Below are 26,683 nucleotides of genomic sequence, written 5' to 3' on the forward strand. Positions count from 1 at the left end.
TCTGGGACCATTCACCTGGGGGGGGGGGGGGAGAAGAACAGATCTTCCCCGCCTCTCCTCCCACTCCACCCCGGCTGCTCCAGCGAGTCTCTGTGGGTCTCCTCCCTCACTCCAGCATCCGGTCCCCCACCCACACACCTTCACACACCCACACACCCACTATAGCCCAGTGGAGACGAGCCCGAGCGTTATCCCGAGCCCCCGCCAAGCCTGGGGGAGGGTGAGGGAGAAGAAGAAACTCCAGGACAGCCGAACCCGGAGGCTGCAAAGTGAAGTCCTAGGGCGGGGGCCGGGACGGGGGCGGAGGCGGGGGCGGGGGCGGGCGGGGCCCCCAGCGGTAAGGAAGTCTCGGCTCCGTCGCTTTTGGTAAGTCACTGGTGGCTGCCCTGGCGCCTGCGCAGTGAGCCCCTCAGCCCCCCTCCTCCCCAACCCCGGGGGCGACTCCGGAGCCTGAGTCTCTATCTGCAGCGCGGGGAACCCGGGATCCCGAGATCCCGAGATCCTGAGACTCCGAGACTGAAAGACGCTAAGTAACCCTGAGAGATCTGGGGACACGCACCCCGAGGAGCACACGGACCCCCAGACGCTGAAAGACACGCAGGCACCCCGAGTCAGCGATACTAAGGGACACACAAGAGACTCCGAGACACGGGGACCCTGAAGAAAGATTGAGAGACCTCTGAAACGGGGAGAGAGCGCAGGCCGGGCTGTGGACGCCCCGATGGTGAGTGCAGATCTGCCAGTCCGTGCTCATGCCCCGCGTATGTTTGTGGGGAGTGGGGGGTGGGGGGTAGGGGGAGTCTGCAGGGAGAAGAGGAGTAACGGTGGGGGTCTGCAGGGCCGAGGGGGAGGAGTCTGTGGGGGTCTTCAGGGAAGGAAGAGAAGCCTGTGGGAGTGTCGGGAGAAGGAGGGGGGGGGGGGGGGGGATCCGGGGGAGGGCAGGGGGGCTGCTGCAGGGAAAGGGGGGAGGATTCTGTGAGGGTCTGCAGCGGGACGGGAAGGGCATAAGGTAGAAGGGGGACGGCGGGGAAGGGAAGGGCAGGCGTTGCTACATACTGGTCACAGGTTCCCCTTTTCTGCGGTTGGGTCGGGAAGTGATTGCACAAAAGGGGTGCAATGAGGCCCCAGGTTTCCTGGCTTCCCATGTCCCAGCCCCAGTACCTCCAGCCCTCCACCTGTGGGACAGGAGGGCAGGATTTCTCCCCATCCCCGGAAAGTAGGGGTTCAGAACCTCCAAGAGACACTGGACTCTACTTCGTTTCCACCAAGTTGATGTGGGGGTGTCCAGGGCACCAATAATTCACTCTTTGGGGAGGAGGTGCAGCTTCATATAGTGGGAGAAGCACAGGGTCCAGGGTGGGAAAGAGGTTAAGGGTCTACCCCATCCATTCCCCTACTGTGAAGACATGTGCCCCTCCCCGCCGGCAGGAAGTGTTGGCTTTCCTCTGCCTGCACTCAGTGCTTACAGCTAGAGTGCCTTTATGGCCTGAGCTGAGAGACTGGATCCCCACTTCCAGGGAAGCCCCCAGGGGTTCTTTGCAAAACTGCTGTGTGCTTTAAGCTTCTCTCCTCCTCAACCACCCTAATTATGCTGGACTGTATTTCTGCTTTAATGTGGATCCTGTCTTTGCCCCATCCCCCAACTGAGGGTGCTTGGGGAAAGGGTAGAAGGGGGGAAGGGGTGGAAGGAGTAATTCTCTTGAGCTGTTCCTGGCCTGTTCAGTTCAATCCACATAAGAGGCAGCATAGTATAATGAAAAGGATGTTGAATATGGAATCAAGAGGATGTGGGCTCAAATTTGCCTCTGCTTATTTCCTACCTGAGTGATCTTGGGCAAGTCACATTGGGCTCTCATTGGGCCTCATTTTCCTCATCTGTAAAATGGAGTCGCTGGATTAGATGATTTCTAATGTCCCTTGCAGCTTAAACAGCTTACAACCCACAAGAAAGCATTTATTAAGGTCCTGTTATGTTCCAAGTCTTGTCCCTTCCCTCGAGAAGCTTTACTGTTCTATTGGGAGATATGACATGTGCCCCTTATGTCTATATAAAATAAATAAAGCAAATACAAGGATATTGGGGAGGGAGGCCCTATCTGCTGGGGTAGGATCAAGAAAGACCTAGCAAGGCGGCAGCCCTTGAGCTGAGGCCTGAAGGAAGCCAGATTCCAAGAGGCAGAGATGCAAAGGAAGCACACACATTCCAGGCATGGGAGACACAGCCTGTGCAAAGGAGATGGAATATGCTATGTGAAAAAGAGCGGGAAGTCTAGTTCAGCTAGAACATAAAGAGCAATAAGCCTGGTAAGGTAGGCGGGAGACAGGTTGTGAAGGACTTTAGATGCCAGATAGGAGTTTGATTTTATTTTAGAGGCAATAGGGAACCACTCATGCTTCTTGAGCAGGGGAGTGATACAGTCAGACCTACAGTCTAGAAATGTCGCTTTGTTAGCTCTGTGGAGGATGGATTGGAGAAGAAAGAGGTTGGAGACATGGAGGCTGTTGCATAGTTTAGTGGAGAGGTAATGAAAGCCTGAAATAGGGTGGTGGCCATGTTAGTGAAGAAAAAAAGGAAGGGATGAGAGAGATGTTGAAGAGGTGGAGTCAACAAGATTTGGCAACTGATCAAGTATATGGGGTGAGAGAAAGTGAAGAATGGAGGCAAGGTTGCAAACCTGGGTGATTTGAAGGGTGGTGGTGCCCTCGGTAGAAACAGGGAAGTTTGGAAGAGAGAGATAGAAGTATCCTGCAAGGAGCCACAGGTCCCCATGAGACAAATTCTGTACAGGGACAAACTTCCCCTTAACTCTAGTGTGGGCTGAATCAAGGGTGGAAGGCTGTTGGGGAGAGCTGCCTAAGGGAAGCGACACAGCCCTCCTCTCTGGGAGCCCTCAATCTAGAAACATAGAAGTTTAAGCTTAGGTGCAAGGGGATGTAATAAAGCATAGATCAGAGTTGGGTTAAGTGGGATCAACAAAAAGACCCTCTGAGGGGAGAGCTAGGATAAGATCTGTGACCTGCAGAGTAGACATATCTCAGGGTCCTTCAGGATGGGGGCAGCTATGTATAGGGAAGGAGCCCAGGGCAGTTGAGGACAGTATCAGGCAGTCACGCCAACCCGAGTGTCTGGGGGCCAGCCGGAACTCAGTTTCCAGAGTCCAGTGGGGACAGTCCTCCCAGGCCTGTCACATTTTACGATTTTGTTTGGACATCGCTGACTCTAGGAATTTTCTTTTTCCTTGTTTGGAGCCAAAACCTCCCCTGGGTATGAGAGCAATTCCCTGGGGAGATTTTCCCATCCTGATTTGCCAGGACCTTTTGGTCAGGCCAAAAGGGTTACGCAGGGACCTTGCATGATCTGATCAGTGTTTTTACCCAGGGACCCTTTGTGGTCAGGTTGATTGTGCTGTATCATTAGATTAGTACTGTTACACAGGTGGAACAGTGATTTTTACCCAGGCAGCCCTTGTGGTCAGGTTGATAGTGTTATGTTGTGATTCCGATCAGGCTGCTGATGTCACTCAGAGAACCCTCCTGTGGAGAGCAGGCTGTCTCTCTCCATCCATATCCACCTCAGACCTGGGATGGAGGATGCCTCTGTCCCTGCTGCAGCTTCAGAGCTGGGCCCTTCTTGGGGTTTCAGCCAGGAGCCTCCATTGCTCCACTTTGTGGGAGGAACACTGAGAAAGGCTCAGAGGTGACAGACGAAAAATCTGTCCTTGGATCCTCACCACTATTAGAGCCCATCTGCGGAAGGTCAGACCCTTAATACAACATCCATAATTTCGGGTCATTCCTTGCATTTGAAAAAGAAACCACATTATTTACATTTATAAGATGGAACACTCATGGTCAGACACCAATACCTATGGAAAAGATTTTGGGATTTTTGTGGACTGCATACTCAATATAATCAAGTCAACCCTGGGACATGTCAACCCAAAAAGCTGTGATCTTAAGCACCATTGATAAAGGAGGTGACAGGCTTATTCTATAGTCAGATTACTGCTTGAGTATTATATGTTCAGTTACAAGTGCCACATTTTAGAAAAGTCAAAGACGAATTTGAGTGGCTCCAGAGAGTACCCAGGGCGGCAAAACTAGAGACCAAGCCATGCAAGGTAATTGGAAGGAAGTAGATGTTTAGTTTGGAGAAGACTGGGAGGCTAGTGGGTTGGTGGGAAGGGAATGATAGCTGTCTTCAAGTATTTAAAGATCTATCAGAAGAAAAAGAAAAGCTTCTTGTTGAGCAGAGCTGTTCAGAGGTAGAATGGGCTGCTTCAGGAGGTTGTGGGTTTCCTTTTCAGGTCTTCAGGAAGAGGCTAGGTGTCAAGGATGTTACTTGTCAAGGATATTATAGAGGGGATTTCTGTTCAGTTGCATATTGGCCAAGTTAGTTTCTGGAGTCCCTTCCAGTTCTTAGATTTCTTTGATTCTCAAGGAAAGAATCAATTGGGTCTTATTGGTGTCTGATAGAGAATGCTCCAAGGAGCCTAGGAGTGGCCTGATTGAGGGTAGTCAGTTGGCTAAACTCCCCCTCCCCAATGGAGCCATGGGTTCCAGAGGTTGGGTCCTATCAATAACACCAGCTCTGGTGGATAATAACTTTCCCACCAGGCTTAAGTTGCAACCAAGATCTTAGGGCAATATCCTTTCCCTTCACAGTTGGAGGTACTTTTAGGATTGTTGGGCCCAAAAGTTTAAATCCAGGCCCCACCCCCATCCTGTGAGCTCAGGAAGGGCTAAACTTATCCATCAGCCCAGCCTGGGCCTGAGTTGATTTAAGTGTAAAGCTGGAGAGATTTGCTACCCAAGGATAGGTAAGAAATGGCTTAGAATTATCTGTGTCTCAGTGTAGAAAACTGATTTGCCTTTACTATTTGCCTTTAATATCAATTCAGTTCAGTTCAGTTCAACAGACATTTACTGACAGGGCACTTAAGATAGAAATAAATTAGGCCCAGGTTCTGCCTTTAGAGAGTTCATAGCCTGTGGGGGTGAGAGAAAAACAGACCTAGACTTTCTCCTCAGGAAGTTTGGAGGAGCAGACTCAGGCTCTGCCCTCAGGAAGCATTTAACCAACTGACACATTATGGAGGAGCAGACCTGATCTTGGGGTGCTCTTGTTGAGGGGAAAACAAAGAAGGAACCAGGGCTTGGGTCCTTCCTTTAGGGAACTCACAGTCTGAGGAGGAACAAACCTCAGCCCTAAACTCCAGGAGCTCATCATCTGAGGGTTACACATGAGAAACAGACCCAATCCCTGCCTTTAGGGAGGTCACAGTCTAGGAGAGACAGACACAGCCAACCTGGGCCCTAAACTCCAGGAGCCCACAGCCTGGGAGGAGACAAGAGGAAAAGACTAAGCTACGTGCATGGGGAACTTACAGCCTCCCGGGCCTCTAGAGGTAACACATAGATACAACTATAATAAAAGGCAGAAGGTGAACATGGATGATATCCCAGTTCTGTGAAATCAGAGTAGAAAGATTAGTTGTGACAACCAGTGAAGTCTTTGTGGAGAAGGTGGCATTTGGAAAGGTTGTGTGATAAACCAAAATCATGCTGGACTTGAAGTCAGAAAGTTGAGAGACCTTGGTTTCAGATTCTCCCTCTGAAACCAGTTTTTGACAATAGAAAAGTCACTCTGAGTTATAGTCTTCACATCTGTAAAATGGAGGCAATAATACCTGCAGCACCATCCTCACTTAAAGTACAAATGAGAAAATGTAGGTAAAGGGCTTAGTGAACCTTAAAATTAGCTAGCTATTATTGTTGAGTTAGGCTGCTAGGTGGTTCGGTGGACAGAGCTGGAATCAGAATGACCTGTGTTCAAATCTGGCCTCGGAGGCTTACTAGCTGTGTGACCCTGGGTAAGTCACTTAATCCTGTTTGCCTCAGTTTCCTCATCTGTAAAATGAGCTGGAAAAGGAAACAGCAAACCACTCCACTATCTGCCAAGAAAACCCCATGAAGAATCAGATACCATTGAAACAACTGAACAACAACAACACTGTTGAATTAGGTCTTCAAGGATGGGTAGGATTTCAGTAAGTGGAAACATAGTCTGAGCATAGGAAGCAGCATCAACAAAGGTGAACGATGGGCTTGAGGACACGTCCAGACCATATCATAAAGTATGGGAAGGACAATAAGGTGAGATAAGACTAGAAAGGTCAGTTGGGGCCAGACAGGAGGGCCTTAAATGGTGGGTTAAGGAATTTGCATTTTATTCTGCGAGCACTGAGTGACAATTCAGGGCTGTGATTTGGAATCAGGAGACCTATGTTTACATCTGCCCTTGTCACTTACTACCTCGTGTGACCTTGGACAATCACTTTATTTTATATCTTAGAACCTCCACCTCCCTGTTGTCAACTCTAAAATGAAGGCATTGGATGATTCCTAAAGGTCCCTCCCAGCTCAAAAACCCTCAGATTCCCTCAGCAGTAATGTGATGGATGGTAGGGATTCCCCATTCCTGGAGTGCTCTCATTCCTCATCTCTGTCTCTTGGCTTCAAGTCCCAACTAAAATCCAACCTTCAACATGAAACCTTTCTACAGATAGCTTGTTTGTACATATTTGCTTACTTATTGTCTATTCCCAGTAAATTGTGAGGTTTTTGAGTGCAAGAACTATCTTTTGCCTTTCTTTGTATCTTCAGCACCTCACAGTACCTGGCACATAGTAGGCATTATAAAATGCTTATTGACTAATTGAGGAGGAAAAGTGGTAGGAAAACTTGTTGGGGAACAAAAAGTAAAGAAGGCCTGAATTAGGATAATGCAGTGGCAATGGACAGTAGAAAAATAGTCCAAGCAAGATTTAGATAGAATAATTAAGAGGATTTGGTCACTGATTGGATGTAGGAGAAGAGGAGAGGAGTCAGAGTAACTAAAGTTGATGGTGCTATTGACAGGGACAGAAGAGGAAGAAACTAGTTTGGAAAATAGATAATAAACAGTTTTAGAAATCATGAATTGGAGATGCCAGCAAGATACCCAGATAGAAGCATTTAGAAACCCAAAGAAGGAGTTTGAGATCGAAGTCAGAGATGGAGAAGGAGATATTCCAGAGAATGAAAGGGATACATGAAGGGGTTAGTTGGAATGGAGAGTGGGTATGGGAAGGAAAGAGAACATCATGAACAGGCCAAGAAACCAGGGAAGATGAGGAGAGGGAAACAAAACATATCAGAGAGAGAAAGGAAGATAACAAATAGAAACAAGTAGAAAGTGGAGGAATGGCGAGCAGAGCTAGTGAAAGATAGAGATGGACATTGGGCTATAGTACCATGGCTGGCCCAAGATATTCCCACATCCGGCCCCATCACTTCCTACGGCTAACCGTATATGCCTTTGTGGTGGGGAGCCAAACACTTGGTCTCAGCCCTTCCCCCACTTCAAATCAACAAGCATTTATGCAACCTTTACTATGTCCCAGGTTTTGTGCTAGAGAGCAGGGATACAAAGACAAAAATTTAAAAACCCCTGCCCTCAAGAAGCTTCTAATAGGGGGGGGGCATTAATATATTAAGCATATGTGTAACATATAGAAAATATAAAAATAAATTGGGGAGGCAGTAACAAGAGGGGGAATTGGGAAAACCTCTTATAGGAGGGTTAGGAGCTGAACTTTGAAGGGAGCTACCAATGCCAAGAGTAGGAGGTAAGAAGGGAAGGCATTCCAGGCAAGGGAGACACCTTATGCAAAGGCACATAGGCAGGAGACAGAATGTCTTGCATGGTAAACAGTGAAGAAGCCAGTTTGACTAGAACATCAAATGTATGAGGGGGAGTAATGTATAACCAGACTGGGATGACAGTCTGGAACCACATTATTAAGGTAACAGCATTAAATATCAAAGAGAGAAGTTTACATTTTATCCTGGAAACAATAGAGAGCCACTGAAGCTTACTGAGCAGGGTAGTGACATGGTCAAACATATTTTTAAGAATATCAAAATTGCAGCTTTGTGGAGGATAGATTGGAAAGAGTTAAAACTGGAGTCAGGGAAACTAGTTAGGGAGCTATTGGAAGAGTCTGAGAGAGGTGATGCAGACCTGAATTAGTGTGGTTGTGGGGCAAGTGGGAAGAAGGGACCCTAAAGAACAAGGAAGTCAGCAGGAGGTCAGTCTGGGTACCTGATCAGGACTGGGTGGGGGTGGACCAAAGTTGCCCAGAACACTGTCCATCCTTCAGAGATCTCAGTCTTTTTCAGCAAGGACTAGACCATCGATAGCAGAGCCCAGTTGGAAGTGACCTCATTCCCTGAACCAGGTACCCCAGCAACAAGGCAAGGAGGGCACTGGCAGGAGGCATAATGGGACTCCCATATCTCTATGTTGCTAACATTTCTGACATTTCCCCCAATCTCTGAACCTCACTATTGAGGTCCAGGACACCAGGACCTAAGTCTCATACGTTGAGACATTCCTTCATTGTTAAAACTCAGACAACTCTAAGAACTCACATTGGGCTGCCTTACTTTGCCCATCAGCTCCTCAGCTGCAGCCCAAGGTTTGCTATTCCCATGTGGGATACCATATCAACTACCTCTCAGAGCAAAATATCAGGGCAACCATTTGTTTTTGGCTCTATTCCACTAGCAAGATCCAAAATCCCAGACAGTTACTACTGGAGCATGACTGCAGGTCTTCCCAGCCCTTCTGAGTCTCCTTCAAAGCCTTGCTCTAAAAACCCAGGTGTCTGGATAAAATAGAAGCTAGAGCCACTAAGGGAGGTATGGCCACACCCAGGTCTACCCCTTTGAAAATTTCCCACCAAGGCCCCAGTTGCCTGGGTCATCTGAGATTTGATTGGCTGAGACTCTCCTCCCTGCCCCAGAGCATCTGGGGATTCCCTACTGATGAGCCTCCAAATTCACTTGTTCATCCATTTTTGGTTGCATTATGGATCATCAGGCCAACTAGGTGGCAAAAGGGATAGAGCGAGAGGCAGAAATCTTCCTCAGTTCAAATCCAGCCTCAGATACTTACTAGATATATGACCCTGGGCAAGTCACTTAACCCTATTTGCCTTAGTTTCCTCATGTATAAAAAGAGCTGGAGAAAGAAATGGCAAATCATTCCAGTATCTTTGCCAAGAAAACCCTAAATAGGGTCACAAAGAGTCAGACACAACTGAAAAATGACTCTGCAAGTAGTTTATCCATGCTGGTGTTAACCCAGGTTGGCCTCCTTTCTCTACCCAGAATTAAAACTTGGGATGCCCAGGGACCCCGCCGATGGCTTATGCCTAGCCCCAAGGTTGACCTGGAAAAAGAAGAGACCTTCTGTCTAGGCTATCTGTCCCCTTCTCTGGCCCCTATTCTTAAGGGATGAGGGGAACTCATAATAGAAGGAAAGGTGGAAGATAAAGTCAAAGCAGGCATGTGGCTGAGATTAGGAGCCATGGGAGGGGAGATCCTAGGGCTGAGCCAGGCTAGGAATCACTGTGGGGGAGGCTTAAAAAGAAACCATAGCTTTATGTGAATGCCCCAGCTCCCTTCGCCCCTCCCGTAACCTGGCAAGCCCCCGCCCCCGCAGCGGATGTATCAAGCTCCACTAGCAGGGGGTGACTGGTGAAGAAGCAGGGATCCTGGTAAGGATGGGCCAAACAGATGACTGGGGGAGGGAGCGGTCAGGGGCCAGTCAAGGGAAGGAAATGGGGTCCTCAGGGTCTGGATGCCCCACATAGGCTTACCTGAAGGAGAAGGCTTGAGCCCTAGAGATGGAAAGAAAGAAAGTAATTTCATCCATCCCCTTGACTACTTTTTTCAAAACCTCTAAGGAAAAAGCTCCTTGGTCCAGCCTCCCCCATCTTATAGTAAGAATGCCTGACCAGGGTTTCTCCTCATGCATAAATCTGCATTGTAATTCATCTCACTTTCTTAGGTTCAGTCCTTTGAGGATAGTAGATGGTCGGCAACTTCCTGGGACTGTTGAGAAACAGTGAACTAAAAACAGCTGGGCCCCCTCCTTTCTTCTCTCCACACACACCCCCCTCCACCTCCTGGGCCTCTAAGAACTAGAGGCAGAGTGGCCAGAATGAGACCAGGAGGGAACACGTTTGTGACCCCATGCATTCCCTTGGCCCCTTCCAACATGACCCTACTCTTCTTTGGCTTCCTTAGGGCTAACATGACCTAGTGTCTCCAGTGAGTGACCACCACCCCCCTCCCCAGCCTCCCCTCCCCAGAATAGGATCAAGGAGGGGCTGAGAGAGCAGGAAGCGTGGAAAGAGGAACAACCTTCTCTTCCGGGTTTCCGGCAGAGAAATGACTGAGCAAACCCATGGGGAGGGCGGAGATATAGTCCCAGAAGCTCTAGAGAGGTCTCAGGCTAATGGGGGGAGGGGTGGCAACATAAAGTATACTTTATAATCTATATTAATCAAATAATAACCTTCGTATGTGGATTGGGGGGCATGTCAGATCAACAGTCAGGTCGGAGAATCATCTGGGTGAATCTGGGAAGTTTCCTTGAGGGAAATGACCTCTCCATAAAGAGATTCACAGCAGCAGCTCAGCAATCCCATTCTCAGGTTCTGTCAGTGCCCAGAGTTATAATTGGTCCTCTTGAATAAAGTATATCCACGTGAACATCCAGGAGCTATGAGGGGGCCATTACCAAACAAAAAATTCCATAGAGACTCAGAAAGCAATGGGATATGGCAAGGGGTGGGGAAGGAGGTCCCTGATACCAGATTGCTGGGTCCCCTCTCCCCAGGGCTCCAAGCTGATACGATATCTGGAAGGTGACAAAAAGGACCTAGGGTGGGATATTGCTAACCTAAGGGTGGAAGAGGGAGGAGAAGGAGAGGGAGGCCTGGGGACTCTCAGCAACCTCTTCCCATATAAAAAACTGACCCAGAAGTCAAAGGTATACAGAAAAAGGCTAAGTCAGCCAAACTACTCACTTGACTGTTATTTGTACGCTTTCAGTAACCATGAGTTCACTACCTCTCAAAGCAGCCAGTTCCACTTTTGGACAGATCTCATTATCAACTAGTGCTTCATTATATTGATCTAAATCCTGCCTCCCTATAACTTCTACTTAATACACCTAAGTTCTGACCAAGCAGCACAAATTTAATACATCATTCACATAAGTGTTCTTCAGCCACTTAGAAAACAGCTATAAATTTTCTCCTCTCAAAGCAAAACACTCCCATTTCCTTCGGTCATTCCTTATCTGGCAGTCCTCTTATCTTCCTAATCAATCTAATTCAGATGGAGTGCAGCTTGCTAATGCCCCTTTTTCCCAAATGTGGTACCCAGAATTGAATGCTCTAAATGTGGCCCGACCAAAGCAAAATACTGTAAGACTGTCATTTCCCTCATTCTGAACGCTGGTTGGCTAGCATGTTACTCTTGATTCATATGGAGCTTGCAGTCCACTAAAGCCCCCAGATCTTTTTCACTTGATCTATTGTTGGTCCACACTGCTCCTAATCTGTGCTGGCGCAGTTGATTTTTTTCAACCCAAATTGAAAAGTTTACATTTGTCTGTATTAAATCTTGTCTTATTAGATTCAACCCATTGCTCTAACCTACTGAGGTTTTTTTACACCATGATTCTGTAACATCAATCCATAAATCACCACTTGGGGGAGGGAAAGGAAAAGGGGGGGGGAGTTTTAATGTATCTTATCTAATTGTACCATCATCAAATCCTCATCTCTCGCTCTTGTCTACAAGAATAGGATGAAGGACTTCATCAAATGTCTTGCTGAAATCCAGACATAATATGGCATTCTTCTGACCTACCAGCCCAGTAACCCTATCAAAAAGAGAAATAAGATCTGTGTGGTAAAACGTGTTCTGGATGAAAATAGTGAAGAGTGGTGGTGGTGCAGCAGGACAAGAAACAGGTAAATGTCTCAATTTTCAAAAAACTTAAGATTTTTTATTGATAGGCCTATGGACTTAAGTTTTATTCTTGGCATAATTCTAGAAAAGATGACTAAAGGATTTTTTTTAATCTTTAGAAAAGGAAAGAGTGAGACACTAGAAACATGCCCATTTCCCCATCACTGACACCTTTCAGTCTTTTAGAGAGCTCAGTAATCTCATCCATAAGTCCTTTTGGTCCCCTAAGATGTGTTCATCTTGATCTGATGAGTTGAACTCATGGAGGGCAGATTGGTACTCTCTTCCTATTTCTTCACTTCCATATCAATTCCCTAAGTCATCATTTTTCATCCTAATCTGAAGATCATTCTCATTGTCAGAGAAAACAGAAGTAAAATGGAATTATCACAGAATTTGAGAGTTGGAAAGTACCTCGGCTACCAGTTAGTCCAGCCCACACCCAAAAAGAATCCCCACTAGAACATTCCTGACAAGTCCCATTATAACATTCTAGCCTTTACTTGAAGACCTCCACAGAAGGGAAAATCCACCACCTCCTGAGGAGGCCCAGTCTCTATTTCTGACACCTTTCAGGATGGTTTTTCCTGATATCAAACCTAAATTTGCCTCTTTGCCATTTCTATCCATTACTGCAGGTTCTGCTCTTTGGGGCCAAACAAAACATTTCTGATCCCTCTTCTATATGACAGCCTTTCAAGTACCTTAGCACTTCTCATACTTCTACCTTTCTCCAAACTAAACATCCCCAATTCCTTCAGTCTCTCTTCATGTGGGTAGCTAGGTGGCACAATGGATAGAGCGCTGGGCTTGGAATGAGGGAGACTCATCTTCATGAATTCTTCTGACACTTCTTAGCTGTATGACCCTAGGCAAGTCACTTAACCCTATTTGCCTCAGTTTCCTCATCTGTAAAATGAGCTGGAGAAGGAAATGGCAAACTACTCCAGCATCTTTACCAAGAAAATCCCGAAAGGGGTCATGAAGAGTCAAACACGACTGAAATGACTCAACAGCATCTTCATGTGACATGGACTTGATGCCTTTCACCATCTTGGCTATCATCGTCTGGCTTTTCTCCATCTTACCAGTGGCCTGCATAAATGGGGGCACCAGACTGAATACAAAACTCCAGATGTGATCTGCCCAGGTTGGAATATAGAGTCGAGCAATTCTGTTTTTTTTCTCTATCATCCATTACCATAGACCCATCCACCCTAAGTGTTTTCTTGTATCTTTTCTTGCCCATAGCTTAGCTTTTAAAAAAAATGTTCTTCTTATTGAGCATGGCATCCATTGCCAGCATCAGTTGGCTTGTTCTGGATTTTGGATTCATGACACTCTTCTTAATGGGACCATGCCACTGTTTGTGTTCATCTGCAATTCCTTGCCCTTGCTTCAGTCTTTTAAACATGTCTTTTAAAAATCTAAGTTGTTCAATGATTTCTCTGTACCTTCGCATCAGCTTTTAATTTTTTAATGCTTTATTGATGCCTTTTTCACTAACCTCAAAGTAATTTCCCACCACTGATCAGATTGAACCCTCCCTTGTGACCAAGAAAAACAATTCAATAAAAAAGACCTAATACCCAAACCTTGACTGACAAAGTATAAAATATCTGTACTCGTAGAATCCCACCTCTCTGCCATGATAGTGGCATGTTTCACTACCTCTTCTCCAAGACCTTTATTGTTATTTTTTTGTTATTGTTAACTCAGAGTTTAACTTCCTCTTGGCCTTTTCACTTACATTGTAGTCATTGTGTGAATTGTTCTTTAGGTTCTGCTTATTTTGCTGTGTATCGATTAATATGGATCTTCCCATTTTCTCTGAATTCCTCATATTTGGCATTTCTTACTTCACAATACTATTAATTCACATGCCACAATTTTTTCATCCATTTCCCAATCTATGGACACACATCTATCTTTATAAATGCCCCCTCTCCCCGCCACCCTCCCACCCCACCTACCCCGTCCTTTACTTTCTCATTGGAATAATGTATTTATATTCTTAGAATTTTGTTCTAAAGATATCCAATACATTTTGGACCAATTTCCCTTATAGAGTTTTCGGCCACAGAGTCTTACCTATCCTTTCCTTGAACCTTTTGAAGTCTGCTTTCCCAAAAACTTGGCTGTTCATCAAATTGACTATTAACTCTAAGATGGCCATGTCTCCCCAAAGTTCCTGTGCATCAGTTGTTTTCAATTATGTTCAACTCTTCATGATCCCATTTGAGGTTTTCCTGGCAAAAACACTAGTGGTTTGCTATTTTTTTCTCCATCTTATTTTACAGATGAGAAAACTGAGGCAAACAGGATTAAGTGACTTGCCCAGGGTCACACAGCTAGTAAGTGTCTGAGGCCAGATTTGAATTCAGGAAGATGAGTCTTCCTGATTCCAGGCCTGGTACTCTATCCATTGCACCACCTTCCTGCCCCTTCCTGTGCATTACTAACTAGTTAAAAAAAAAAAAGTTTCTCTCATTGTTTACTCTGTCTTCTGAAAGATGAAATTATCGGTAAGAGAAGTTAAGAGTTTGTTATCTCCTCTGCTTTTAACAGAGAGCTCCAACAGTGGTATATTCTCAACAAATTCCCTTATATACTCAAACATTCAACTAACATCTTTGCATCTTCTGGCTTTAACTGTAACATACATCTCCCCAAGGATACCACATCACTTGTGTTTTTCCTACTCACCCTACCTGATTGACAAGGCCAGGAGGAGAGTTAAGCATACACCTTGCTTTCTAGTGTTGTTTTCAGACCATTCTTCTTCCATCTTTTTGAGGTCTGTACAATCCATCTAAACTACTTTCTCTTTATTTTGCTGTCATCTATTGGCCTTCAGATCACTTTCCCAACTTTCACAATTAATCTAATATAAAGGTTTGGTCTTCCTTTCCTTCATGTCTCTTGCCATCATCCAGACAGACTTCCATATTCATGCTGATAACTATAGGCATTCATTGAGCAGAAGCCTGTATTGGCACACCTGATCCACAGTCTATGCATACCTCATCTTCGTCATCATCCCTACAACAACCTGATTTCTCAATTCCTCAGCCTCCTTAATGGCAATGAACTTTGTCATCCTGCTTCTTACATACATTGACATAATCATACATTAGACTTCACTATCTATCAAAAATGTACCATACTGAATCCTTCCACTTCTCCTACTCATATTAAACAAGCTCTTTGCCTTCACTGTGACTTCCAGTACTTTATCATCCTCTTCTCTCAGTCCATTTCCCCCAAAATGGTTTCATTTCAATGTTTTACCAACTATTATCAAATTTATTATTGAATTAGTACTATCAAATGAGATATTTATAAGGTGCTTATTAACACAGTGCCAGGCACTCATTAAGCACTATATAAATAAATATTCCCTTCCTTCCCTTATTACTCTAGAATGCCTTGCTCCCCTGAGCAATATTTCTGTTGTTCCAGATCTGTGAGTCCTCAACCCTGAGTAATCCTTACTATCCAATTGTTCAGACTTAGGTCTAGGCTGAACTTGGAGGGAGAAATAGATGCACTATTGGGGTATCTTGTGGCATTGTGGATTTTACAGCTGATGACTAGGCCAGGAGAAGAAAATGGACAAGGATGTTGGGGAAAGAGATCTCAAACCTTACATGGAGGCACGATTGTAGGGATGGGAGACAACTCCCCAGACACAGATTCATAGGATCATAGGATTTAGAGCTAAAAAAGGATCTAAGAAATTATCTAGTACAACTTCCCTCATTTTATAGATGAGAAAACCAAACCCCAGAGTGAGGTCAAGTGACTTGAATAGAAAGTTCCACAGTGAGCAGCAGAGGCAGGATCCCAACCCAGGTCTTCCAAATCCCCATCCAGTGATCTTTCCACTCCAGCATGCTGTTCTCTCTGCCAAAAACAATATTCTTGACATGCCTTAATGATAATTTCATACTTCAGAATGTGGAAGAAAAGGAATAGAACTGCTATTCTGGACCAGATTCTGACCAATAAGGAAGAACTGGTTGCAAAAGTTAAAAAAAAAAAATGACGTGAACCTTAGGAGAAAGCAATTCTTCATAGAGAAGGAGAGAAAACAGGAATAGTCTGATTGCAACCTAAATTAGTCACTTTACCCTGTTTGCCTCAGTTTCCTTATCTGTAATATGAGCTGTAGAAGGAAATAGCAGACCACTCCAGTATCTTTGCCAAGAAGACCCCAACTGGGGTCACAACAAGTCAGACACAACTGAAAAATAATTGAACAAACAACAACAACCCTAAATTTGGGGAGAACGAATTTCAAGGATTTTAGGGAAAGAATAAATAGACTCCCATGGTACTCAGTGGTAGAAAGCTCTCAAGAATGCAGTTCTGAAGATACAAACAGACAATTTCAGTAAGGAAGAAAAGGGGAAGCTGTCTAGGAACACTAAAGTGGATACATAGAAAGTTCACTGACCAAGATTTTTTTAATCTTGTTATAAAGCAAGGGCAAGTAAGCAAGAATGAATACAAAAAGAGTGCTATCACCCTGTAAAAAGAGTTTCAGGACTGCTAAAATTCAGAATGTGTTCAGGCTGATAATGAATGTTAAGGACAATCAAAAGACCTATATCCTTGGGTACTGAATGCATTTCCAGGTGTGATTGCTGAATCCTTGTCAGTGATCTTTTCATGAAAAACCCAAAAACCCACTCTAGGATAAGGAACAGGCAAATATCACCATTTACAAAATAAGAAAGGGGGTAAATTCTTTCAATAGGCCTTAAACCTTGGCTTTAATTTGCAGCAAAATTCTAAGAGAAAGAACATTGATCACCAAGTGTCAAAATAGCTTCATTAAAAACAAGCCATAGTTGATGAACCTCATTTCTTCTTTTGACAGGGTTACTATCCTAGTAGTCCATGGGAATGCCATAGAAATATAAGATACCAAGATTTCAACAAGGCATTTGAGAAAGACTTGTGGACAAGATGGAGAATTTTAGGCTAGATAATAGAGTTAGGTAAATTTAGAACTGAGTGATTAACTGAAGAAAAGTTAGCTCTTAATTGATCCATGTCAGCTTTGAAGTCAGTTGCCAATAGAGAGCCCCAAGGATCTCATCCTTTTCACTGTGCTCTTCAGTATTTTTATCACTGATTTGCATGAAGGCATAGATAACATCTGCAGTTGATGTGAGACTTGAGCTTTGAGTCAAGATTCAAAGAAAATTGACTAGAATGATACACTAAATCTAATCAGAAAAATGTAATTGCAATGAATGTAAAGTCATACATTGGGGTTAAAAAAATCAACTGCATAATTACAGGATATGGGAAGCATGTCTAGACAACAGCTTTGTGGGAAAAAATCTGAGAATTTTAGTTGACCTCAAGCTCAATATGAGTTAAGAGAAGGAGGCAGCCAAAAAAGTAGATGCAATCTCAGGCTACAGTGAGAGGCCAATGTCTAGAGTTAAGTTTCTTGGAATTGGAAGAGACTTGTAGTTCAAAGAATTTAAAGATTATCTAGACCCAACCCTGAATTTTATTTGTGAGAGAACTGAGGCTCAGAGACACCACGCTACTTGCCCAGGGTGTCTCAGCTAACAAACAAGGTGGGATTCAAACTCATGCCTTCTAACTCTAAATCCTATCCCATGTGGCTAGATTAGTGCTGTCCTAGTCAGACCACATTTGAACTATAGTGTTCAGAACCTGGTATCATACTTGGGAAAGAACATTTACAAACAGGAACCCATCCAAAGGAAGGTGACCAGAATGGTGAAGGAAATGGAAACCATTAGGCACAAGGATTGGTTGAAGGAATTAGGGGTGTTTTGCCTGAATAAAAGAAGCCTTGTGGAGATTTGACAGCCATTTTGAAGTATATAAATAGCCATCATGTGGAACATATGGTCAGACCAGTAGCTTAGAAATGTTCATTTGACAGCTGTATGGAGGATGGATTGAAGAGAGGAAGAAACTGGAAGCAAGAAAACCAATTAGGAGGCTATTTTAAATAGTCCAGACAAGGGTAACAAATGGGAAATAGAGAGGAGACAAATGTGAAAGATGTTGGGGAGCTAGTGCCAACTAATTGGATGGGGTAGCGGGGGGAGGGGGGTGAGAAAAAGAATAAACCTGGATGACTAGAATATGACGGAAGTTTGGAAGAGGTGTGGATTTAGGAGAGGATGATGAACCCCATTTCGGACATGTTGAGTTTGAGGTTCCTATGAGCTATCCAGGTAGAGAGAGCCAGCAGACAGTCGGTGATACAAGGCAGCACATAGGAAATTAGGGGTGGCTATATAGATTTGGGGGCAGTCTATGTAGAAATTATCATTGAACCCATAAGAAGGACTAATTGTTGAGGATGTTGTCATGGGTATTCCTTCTCTGGTATGGGCTGAACTGGATGGCCTGTGAGGTCCCTTTCATGTCTGAGATTTAGTGATTTCTCCAATACAGCTGCTGAGTATTACTTAAGAAAATCCCCAAATTCAACTGACTTCTCCCATCACAAATTTATGTTATATAAACTCAGCTGAGTCCCGGATGCCGTTCAAAAATCCTACTCTAACTTTACCAGTTCTTTATCTCATTCCCCATAATGTCTGATGCAAACCTTTTCTTCTCTTTTACCCTTCCCCCAAATTCAATCCTTTTTCCTATACATAGAACCGATGACCCTAGCCTACTGCATCACTGAGAAGATTGAGGCCATCTGACATCAACTCCCTCAGTCATTCTCCTCCATTCCTTAAAACTTCTCAGCATCACCACCCATTCCATGTCCCCCATAGCTTTAAGAAAGCAGTATTCTTCTCATTTAGCTTGCTTTCTTAATCATATTGCCTCATTCTTATATCTTCAATCTCTCCCTTTCCAATGACCCTTCTCGTTTGCCTCCAAACATGTTCAGTATCCCCAGTCCTTAAAAATGCATTCCACTGGGGCAGCTAGGTGGCACAGTAGATAGAGCTCCAGTCTTGGAGTCAGGAGGACCTGAATTCAAATCTGGTCTCAGACACTTGATACTTACTAGGTGTGTGACCCTAGGCAAGTCACTTAACCCCATTGCCTAGCCAAGAAAAAAAAAGGGAAAAAAATGCATTCCATTGACTTTTCTACCCGATCCAGCTACCAGCTCCTCTTTCTCCTCCCTTTACTGCTAAATGTCTTTTAAAACAAAAAAAAAACCTGTTGCTTCTATTTTCTCACTACACATTCTCTCCTTAACCCCTTACAACTTCTGTCTTACACACACACACACACACACACACACACACACACATATTCAACAAAAGATATTTTCTCCGATGTTCCCAATGACCTTTGAATCACCAAAACCATTGGTCTTCTTTTAGTCTACTACTCCTTTGCCTCTCAATGTCAACAAACATTTATTAAGCACCTACTATTTGCCAGGCACTACACAAAGTGCTGGGAATACAAATATAAAAAAAGAAAGATAGACCCTGCTTTCAAAGAGCTTACAATCTAACTGGGGAAGACAACATATAAATGGAAACTAAAAAGTGAGTGGAGGGAAGGAGAAGGGACCTGACGGGGTTGGGAGGAGGGGTATAGTAGGGAAGTCAGTCAAGAAGAACCAAAATAGTGCAGCCAAGTGAGAAATAAGGAGAGCGATGAAATCTCCCTTTGCATACTTCATCACTGTTGACTACTGCCTTGGCTTCAAAGATTCCTCATCCTCCTGCTTCTCCTACTTCTCTAACCCCTCCTCCTGTGTCTCCTTCACTAGTGGGCTGACCTACCCTGCCCGTGGAATGCCCTCTGTCCTCCTCTGGCCTTCCTCATTCTTTTAAAGCCTCAAATGCCATCTCCTTCAGGAAGCTTTTCCCTAATGCCCTATGGTCAGTAATAATCTTTCCCTTCAAATCTCATATAACACTGTTTTACAACTCTCCAATGCACCTATCATGTATTGTGTATGTTTGTGCTATGTTGCCCTCCTACATTTAAGTTTCATGAGGGCAAGGATAAGTCTTCTCTAAGCTTTCAAGCTTTCTCTAAGCTTTTCAACCACCCACTACTCCCACCACCACTACTATTACCACCATACCTTCCAGTATCTAACATAGTGCTCTGCACACAGTAGAGCTTAATCAATTCTTAACCGCTGTTGAATGAATTGTCTAGTTGAAATACCCCATTATAGTTCTATCCTGCCTCCATGTCTTCAGGTCATCTGTCAGGAACTCATCATCTGCATCGTCCATTATCTAGTAGCCTGTAGTATAGTAGGCATTGTATCACCGACTTCTTCTCCTTTGATCAGCACCCAGATGTTCTCCACCAGGCTTCCTCCCCTCAGACTCTTGCATTCCCACATAGGATCCCACATTTTTGAAGTACCAAGCTGCTGACCCTTCACCTTTGCCTAGTCTGATCTTCTTGAATAAGATGTAACCTTTCATAGCCATATTCTAATCATTGAGCCACAAACCATCATGTCTAAAATCCTACTGAGCAAGTTAGCCTTAAGGAAAAGAACAGCTCTCACTGATACCTCTGTCATCATTTACTTCATTATGTCTGTTTTACATATTTTTGTGTATAACCATCTAAATTCTGGGTTTTATTGCCGTTGCTTTTATTTGATGTTTTCAAATTACCAGACCTTTCCTCTTGCATTATACCTGCAGGTAGAATATCATTTTGTATCTAGGGCAGCTAGGTGATGCAGTGGATAGTGTTCTGGGCCTGGAGTAGGAAGATCCAAGTTCAAATCCAGCCTCAGATACCTACTAGCTGTGTGACCCTGGGCAAGTTACCTAACGTGTTTGCCTCAATTTCCCCAAATGTAAAGTGGGATAATAACACCTATCTCTCCCACCCTCCAGGGTTGCCGAAAGGATGAGATAATATTTGTAAAGTGCTTAGATTATTATATATTATTATCTGCCTTGGTAAATAATATGAACAGTTTTTCCCCTCCCTTTCTAGTTTGAATGTAAAGCCCTCCTGAACACATCTGCAAGAAAATATATAGTTTACCAGTCTTCTTTAGACATTTTCCATTCCTGGCCATCATTCTTACCTTTAATCTGAATCCATGATGAAAATATGACCCCTGCCTGTAACTATTGCCCAGGACCCCATAATCCCACGTAGTGTTTTAGAGGTCCTTTCTGTCAATATCATTCATCTCTAAACAAATCACCAGAAGTGAATAGTAGTCATCAAGTCTGAGTAGCTTCAGGAAGGGTCATAAGAACCAGGTTCATATACTGTGTTACCTTCAGAAGCAATGTAACCTCAAAACCTCAATGTTCTCACCTGTAAATGAGGAGATTCAGCAAAATGATCTCTAACTTGGAAGGTCCCTTCCAAGTTTAATGGTCTATGATTCATGGCACCTCCCGGTTGTTTATTATCAGGCTGACTTGTGGCCACCTTGACAGCCCTCTGGAAGGAGTCACTAGCTATTAAGACTCCTGTCTTCTTCCTATGGCCAGTACTGGTTGGCCCCCTTCCCTGGAAGCACCTATATGTCCTTATCACCATTCAGTGGAGCACTGAAGGCTGTTTCCTCTTTCTGAAGCCCTGCTTCACTTTCTAGGTGAAAAGCTTCCTGCCCTGGTCCTTCTTCCCATCCTTCTCTGCCATACTCTTTCATCCTCTTGACACTGATTAAGATCACCTCTTGCCTCTCTCTGGCTTTTTGCTGTTCCCCTAAAGAGTTTCTTCAATCTTTTCATTCTTTGTGATAAACTGAAGAGTAGACAGACAGGCATTGCTCCAGCCTTCTCACCTTCTGTTGTAATGAGACTAGCTCACATTTCATCCACAAGAATACTCCCTTTGTTCTCCTTACCTGCTGAAACTGAGATACCATGTTCCAATGTGGCTTTTGCTGCTTACTCTTCCTGACAGCCTCAGGCTTGAGGGGGCTGAGGGGAAAGGGGAATTGTGGGGAGAAATTCTGAGCAATATTTTTTTTCAGATGTTTCCCACCTTTTTTCTGGGGCATTTCAGCTTTTTCTGATACCTAGTGCTAGTCAGGTGCCTCTGATTTGCAATTAGCAGATTCTAGTCAACCCTGCCCTCCCAGTTGCAGTGATTGTCCTCAGTTGTGTGACAGCTCTCCTGAAAAATAATAGTTGACATTTATAGGTAAAATGTTTCACGTGTGTTATCTTCTGATCCAAACAATACTCACTGTGAGGTAGGCATTCTAACTTCCAGCTACTTTTCATCTATTCCTTTTTCTTCTTTTTCCACTACTAATCATACATCAGTTGCTTTCTATTTGTATCTTGCCTTTTCACTATGTCATAGCTTCTGGAGAAAGGAAAATGAGAGAGCCAGCCCTGAGAGGACACTGGGGACCCCACCTAAGCACTGTTTGTCATTCAAGGATCAGGGATGTGTCAGGAGCCTGAACTGAGTAAACAGAAGTCACTTCCAAAGAACAGTCATGAGGGGGGAGGGAGAAGGTAAGGGGTTTCTGGTCCCTTCCTTCTCCCACAAGACCAATCCTGGGTCAAATACAGTCCATTCTGAAGGAGGGAATGATGGGATAACCAAAACAGCAGAGCCCAAAGTGCCTTCTCCTTATCTTTGGGAAGCCAGGCTGATCTCATTCTTGCCTGGGTATTGGGAAGCCCAAGCTAGGATTGAGAGTTTGCTCTAATAAAGGAGAAACAGTGTCCCTCTCTGCAAATCCAACCCAGGCTCTCATCTCATTATAACATGTCCTTTTTCCCTGTGAGAAAAAGGAATAGAAGCTGAAGGGAGAAATTCTGTGCTTGGGGGAGAGATAGAGGTCCTTATTCTGAGAGCATCCCTCTGCAAAGGAAGTCTCAGCAAGGATGGTCAGTACTAAGCCTATTTCTCTATTTTCCCCAGAACGTCTGACCAAAGAGTGTGGGCGTTGGGGCCCAAAGTGGAAGGAGCACTAGGGACAAATACAGCCCATTCATGCCGACAGCTGATGAGGCTGGGAAGCAGGTGAGAGAACGGTACCTTGACCTCAATTTGCCCTTTCAGGGAAATGGTTACAACATACCCTTAGGATACAGAGAATAAGGAGAAAGTCCAAAAGATGAGCTGCTCAGTCTGGGGAAATCCATACATTGGGAAAGATCAACCCTAGGATTGGGGGGAACCATACATTGGGGCAGGGCCCCAGGCCTCCTTACTCTTATTTTTCAGCATACAGGGCCTGAGGAGGCGGACAGGCCCCCATCTATGTCCCGAAATGACTCAGCCCCTCTGGCTCCTTCCCGGCCCAATGCCTGCTGCTTCTGCTGGTGCTGCTGCTGCAGCTGTTCATGGTACGTGTTTGTGTACATAAACGTGTGTGTTGAACTTACTAGCTGTGTGACCCTGGGCAAGTCACTTAACCCCAATTGCCTTAAAAAAAAAAATGTGTGTGTCTTCATGTGTATGTGGCCTTAACAAATGAGTATCTAGAATGGGGTTATTCTGCCATCCTGACACCAGCACCTCCTAGGCAGGTACTCTCCAACATCCATGAGGTAGATTCTTTAATGGTTATGAATCATTACACTTACACTCACAGACTAGGAGTCATCCTAGCCATCCCTTTTCCTTTGGGTAGAACAGCCTCTAACACTTGACCCCAGGACTGACCACCCCAACAATAATCCTGAGATGGACCCCAGCGCACTTATCCTTCAGGTTTCTTGACTGTTGTACAGCAGGAAAGCAGATAATCCAATGAGTAGTGAAAACACACTTCAGTAGCATTTGACCTTAGGAGTCTATAGGCAGCCATCCAACCCTTTCTTGAGCCATCTCATCTCTCTTGCCACCATACCCAGTCATGACAGGAATTGGGGGAGACAAAGAAGAAATAGACTCTATCCTCACCCTTGGTGAACTCATAGTCCTGAGAAAACAAGAGGAGCAGATTGGGGTCCTGTCCTTGGGCAGTTGCCAGTTGTGAGGAAACAGATGAGGAGTGGCAACTGTCCCTGTCATTAAGAGACAGTCAATGAAGAGACTGAGATCTTGCAGATTTAAAGGACTGAGTAAGACGTGATCAAGTGCTACATCATATGGTCTAGTCTGTGGATTTGAAGTCCATCACTACCATTTACTAGTTGTATGATCTTGGACAAGTCATCTTCTTTCCTTGGTTAATCTTTTTTTATCCATCTCTAAAAATGAGAGTTTAGATTTAGATGATTTCCCAAACCCCTTCCAGGTATGTCATTCTATAATTCCATGTTATATAACTACTTCAAAATACTAATGAAAGGAAAGATTACTGGACTAGATAAGTTGGAGAAGTCTTCTTAGAGAAAATGGGATCCTCGTGCCTGAGGCCTGGCCTCGCTCCTAGGGAAGGAGAAGGCTAAGGAAGAAGGGGTTAACCATGCTGAGGCCGGATGAAGGAATCAAAGCCTACTGATGGCAGGGGCAGAAAGGCATGCTCTTTCTTCTCCCCTGGAACCCCAAGTTCTAGGGAAATCTCATGGAAGTGGGGCCTGAGTCTTGGGTTCCAGAATTTCCCCCTTCCTGCTTGGAGTATTCATTTATAGGCGATATGAGGTGAGGATGTATGAGCCTAGGTTGGGGGCCCAAAAGTGTGAATGTATGTGCAACATGTCTTGAGTGTGTCTATGTATAACTAGGCATGTGTGCTCCTATATCTGTAAGCATGTGTCTGAATCCACATGCTTATATCTGCATATGTGCTTCTGTGTGAGTACAGGTGTAGAGGTGTGTGTGGGTGGGTGGATGTGACCAAGTCAGTGTGCTGAGTGTTGGTACTACCTTTCAATCTCACCGTTAGGAATGAAGATCGGCAGAGGGCTTGGAAGACCTCTAGAGAGACCAGACTGGAGACCATCCCCAACTGTGAAACTTGGTAATTCTCTCCCATTACATGCCCACAGTCATGGAGGAGGAAGCTCTCTCCCCTAGGGGACTTCACAGTAGGGTTGGCAAGTTTCAGCAGTCAGGAAGCTTGACTTTGGCTCTGAGGGGAATTTCAGTTTTCCAAGCAAAATAGCTTTGGAGAATGAGGGGAGTGGAGAAAGCTGGTGATGGGAGAATAAAAGTCAGCTGATACCCTCACAAATGTCTATCCCCTCCATGTGGACTTACACATTTGCAGCACCAAGCCCAGCCAAGAAGAGGTCCAGAGCTGGGCAAAGTCTTTTGACAAGCTAATGAAGAATCCTGCTGGCCGCAATGTGTTCCGGGAGTTCCTTCGTACAGAATACAGTGAGGAGAACATGCTCTTCTGGCTGGCCTGTGAGGAGCTCAAGGGAGAAGGAAACAAGCAAGCCATCGATGAGAAGGCTCGGCTCATCTACGAGGACTATATTTCCATCCTCTCTCCCAAAGAGGTGCGGCCTCGGGCCCCCAGAGCCCTCAATAACTTCAGTATCCCCTTTCCTCCCCGACCTAGGGTCCTGCCCTCATTCCCTAGTCCTTGTCTTCCTCTCTCTCATCCCCAAGTCACCAAGCCCATCCTCTACTCCAGGACAGGGTCATTTATCCCTTCGTGGGCCAAGATCACCGCTAATGTTTAGCATTGTGTTTACCCCAAAGAGGGACTGGGGTGATGGGATGGATGGTGTCACTATCTGACAGACGCTTTGTCAGTGTCGCTTTTTCCCTGGGAGACAAGGATTGGTCCGACTAGTCCAAAATTAATCGGTCCCCCCATTTTGCCAGCATGGAGTCAGCTGGAGGGTGGTAGGGGGAAAAATAGAAAGACCAGTAAGGTTGAATCCCTAGAAGGGGCAATCCTGCCCAGCCCCAGGGAGGGAAGGGGAGGAGAGGGGGCCACCAGTATGCTGGCCTCTGGGGAAGGTAAGCCCCAACCCCCACGACTGGTAAACCTCAGGGTACCGGAAGTGCATGCTCACCTATAATCCTCATACTCAGGTGAGCCTGGACTCCAGGGTACGAGAGCTCATCAACAAAAAGATGCAAGAGCCATCATCCCATACATTTGATGATGCCCAGCTCCAGATCTACACCCTCATGCATAGGGACTCCTACCCTCGCTTCCTGAACTCAGCCTTCTACAAAGCCCTGCTCCTCAGCACCTCGAGATCCTCCTCTGAGTCTTAGGGCAGCCTTCCCTCCCCACGGAAGGGATGAGGGCGGCCTAGACTCTTAGCTCTACAACACCTAGAGGGACGAGATCTGGCCACTTTGGAAAATGGGACCAAGGGGGCAGTTATGGCTATGCCCCCTCTCTTAGAGAAGCCTCAAGCTTTTCCACACAGAATTGTCCTGTGTCCCTTGAGGTTACTGCCCACTACCTGTACTACAGTGTTGGACCAAGTTATCTTCACAACCTCAGGCCTGACTTCTTGTTAATAATAACAGCTCCCATTTCTATAGCGCTTTATGGTTTACAAAAGTGCTTTCCTCACAACCACCCTGGGAGGTAGGTATTGCAAGTATTTTCCCCATTTTACAGATCAGGAATCTGAGGCTTTCAAAGAGGTTACATGACTTGGCCAGGGTTACATGGTTAATAAGTGGCGGAGCAGAGACTCGAACTCAGGTCTTCTGACTCCAAGTCCAGTGCTCTTTCCACAACACCACAATGCCTCTTCTACTACTGAACCCCTCATAGGGACCCACGGGGCTCTGAGGAGGAGAACTGGGTATTCAGGGCAGAGTGGAGCAGTGGAGGGTGTTGTAGGGCAGGAGGACAGCCCTAACCAGCAGAACCTGCTGCTTTTCTTTTTAAATGGTCACTTTATGCTCCCTCCTCTAGTCCTGTCTTCTGGCCAACCACCTCCCCCCAGGAAGGGAAGGTTTAGTATTATTTTTTTTAAGTCTGTATAAAGAAGTGTCA

The 26,683-nt window shown here is 45.1% G+C and overlaps 1 protein-coding gene across 3 annotated transcripts; it reads left to right on the forward strand.

Moving 5' to 3' along the window:
- The first annotated feature begins 372 nt into the window (after positions 1 to 372).
- RGS19 (regulator of G protein signaling 19) lies at positions 373 to 26,222 on the forward strand. 3 transcript variants are annotated; one of them, XM_027851078.1, is made up of 7 exons: positions 373 to 724; positions 11,704 to 11,876; positions 22,738 to 22,839; positions 23,044 to 23,165; positions 24,653 to 24,727; positions 24,977 to 25,211; positions 25,756 to 26,222. In XM_027851078.1, exons 3-7 carry the CDS (start codon positions 22,810 to 22,812, stop codon positions 25,942 to 25,944), a joined length of 651 nt encoding a protein of 216 aa, XP_027706879.1. In that variant the 5' UTR covers positions 373 to 724; positions 11,704 to 11,876; positions 22,738 to 22,809; the 3' UTR covers positions 25,945 to 26,222. The 3 variants fall into 3 exon arrangements, with proteins under 3 accessions (XP_027706879.1, XP_027706889.1, XP_027706898.1); XM_027851088.1 differs by having other exon boundaries at positions 11,709 to 11,876; XM_027851097.1 differs by lacking the exons at positions 373 to 724; positions 11,704 to 11,876 and having other exon boundaries at positions 22,747 to 22,839; positions 23,051 to 23,165.
- The last annotated feature ends 461 nt before the right edge of the window (positions 26,223 to 26,683 follow it).

Source organism: Vombatus ursinus, unplaced genomic scaffold (genome assembly GCF_900497805.2).
Source record: "Vombatus ursinus unplaced genomic scaffold, bare-nosed wombat genome assembly UNPS02000580.1, whole genome shotgun sequence".
In the NCBI taxonomy this organism is placed as follows: Eukaryota; Metazoa; Chordata; class Mammalia; order Diprotodontia; family Vombatidae; genus Vombatus; species Vombatus ursinus.

Coding starts and splice junctions, on each gene's coding strand:
- RGS19 (XM_027851078.1), top strand. CDS start 22,810: ATGCCGACAGCTGATGAGGCTGGGAAGCAG. Junction 22,840..23,043: donor CTGATGAGGCTGGGAAGCAG/GTGAGAGAACGG, acceptor CTTATTTTTCAG/CATACAGGGCCTGAGGAGGC. Junction 23,166..24,652: donor TGCTGCTGCAGCTGTTCATG/GTACGTGTTTGT, acceptor TCTCACCGTTAG/GAATGAAGATCGGCAGAGGG.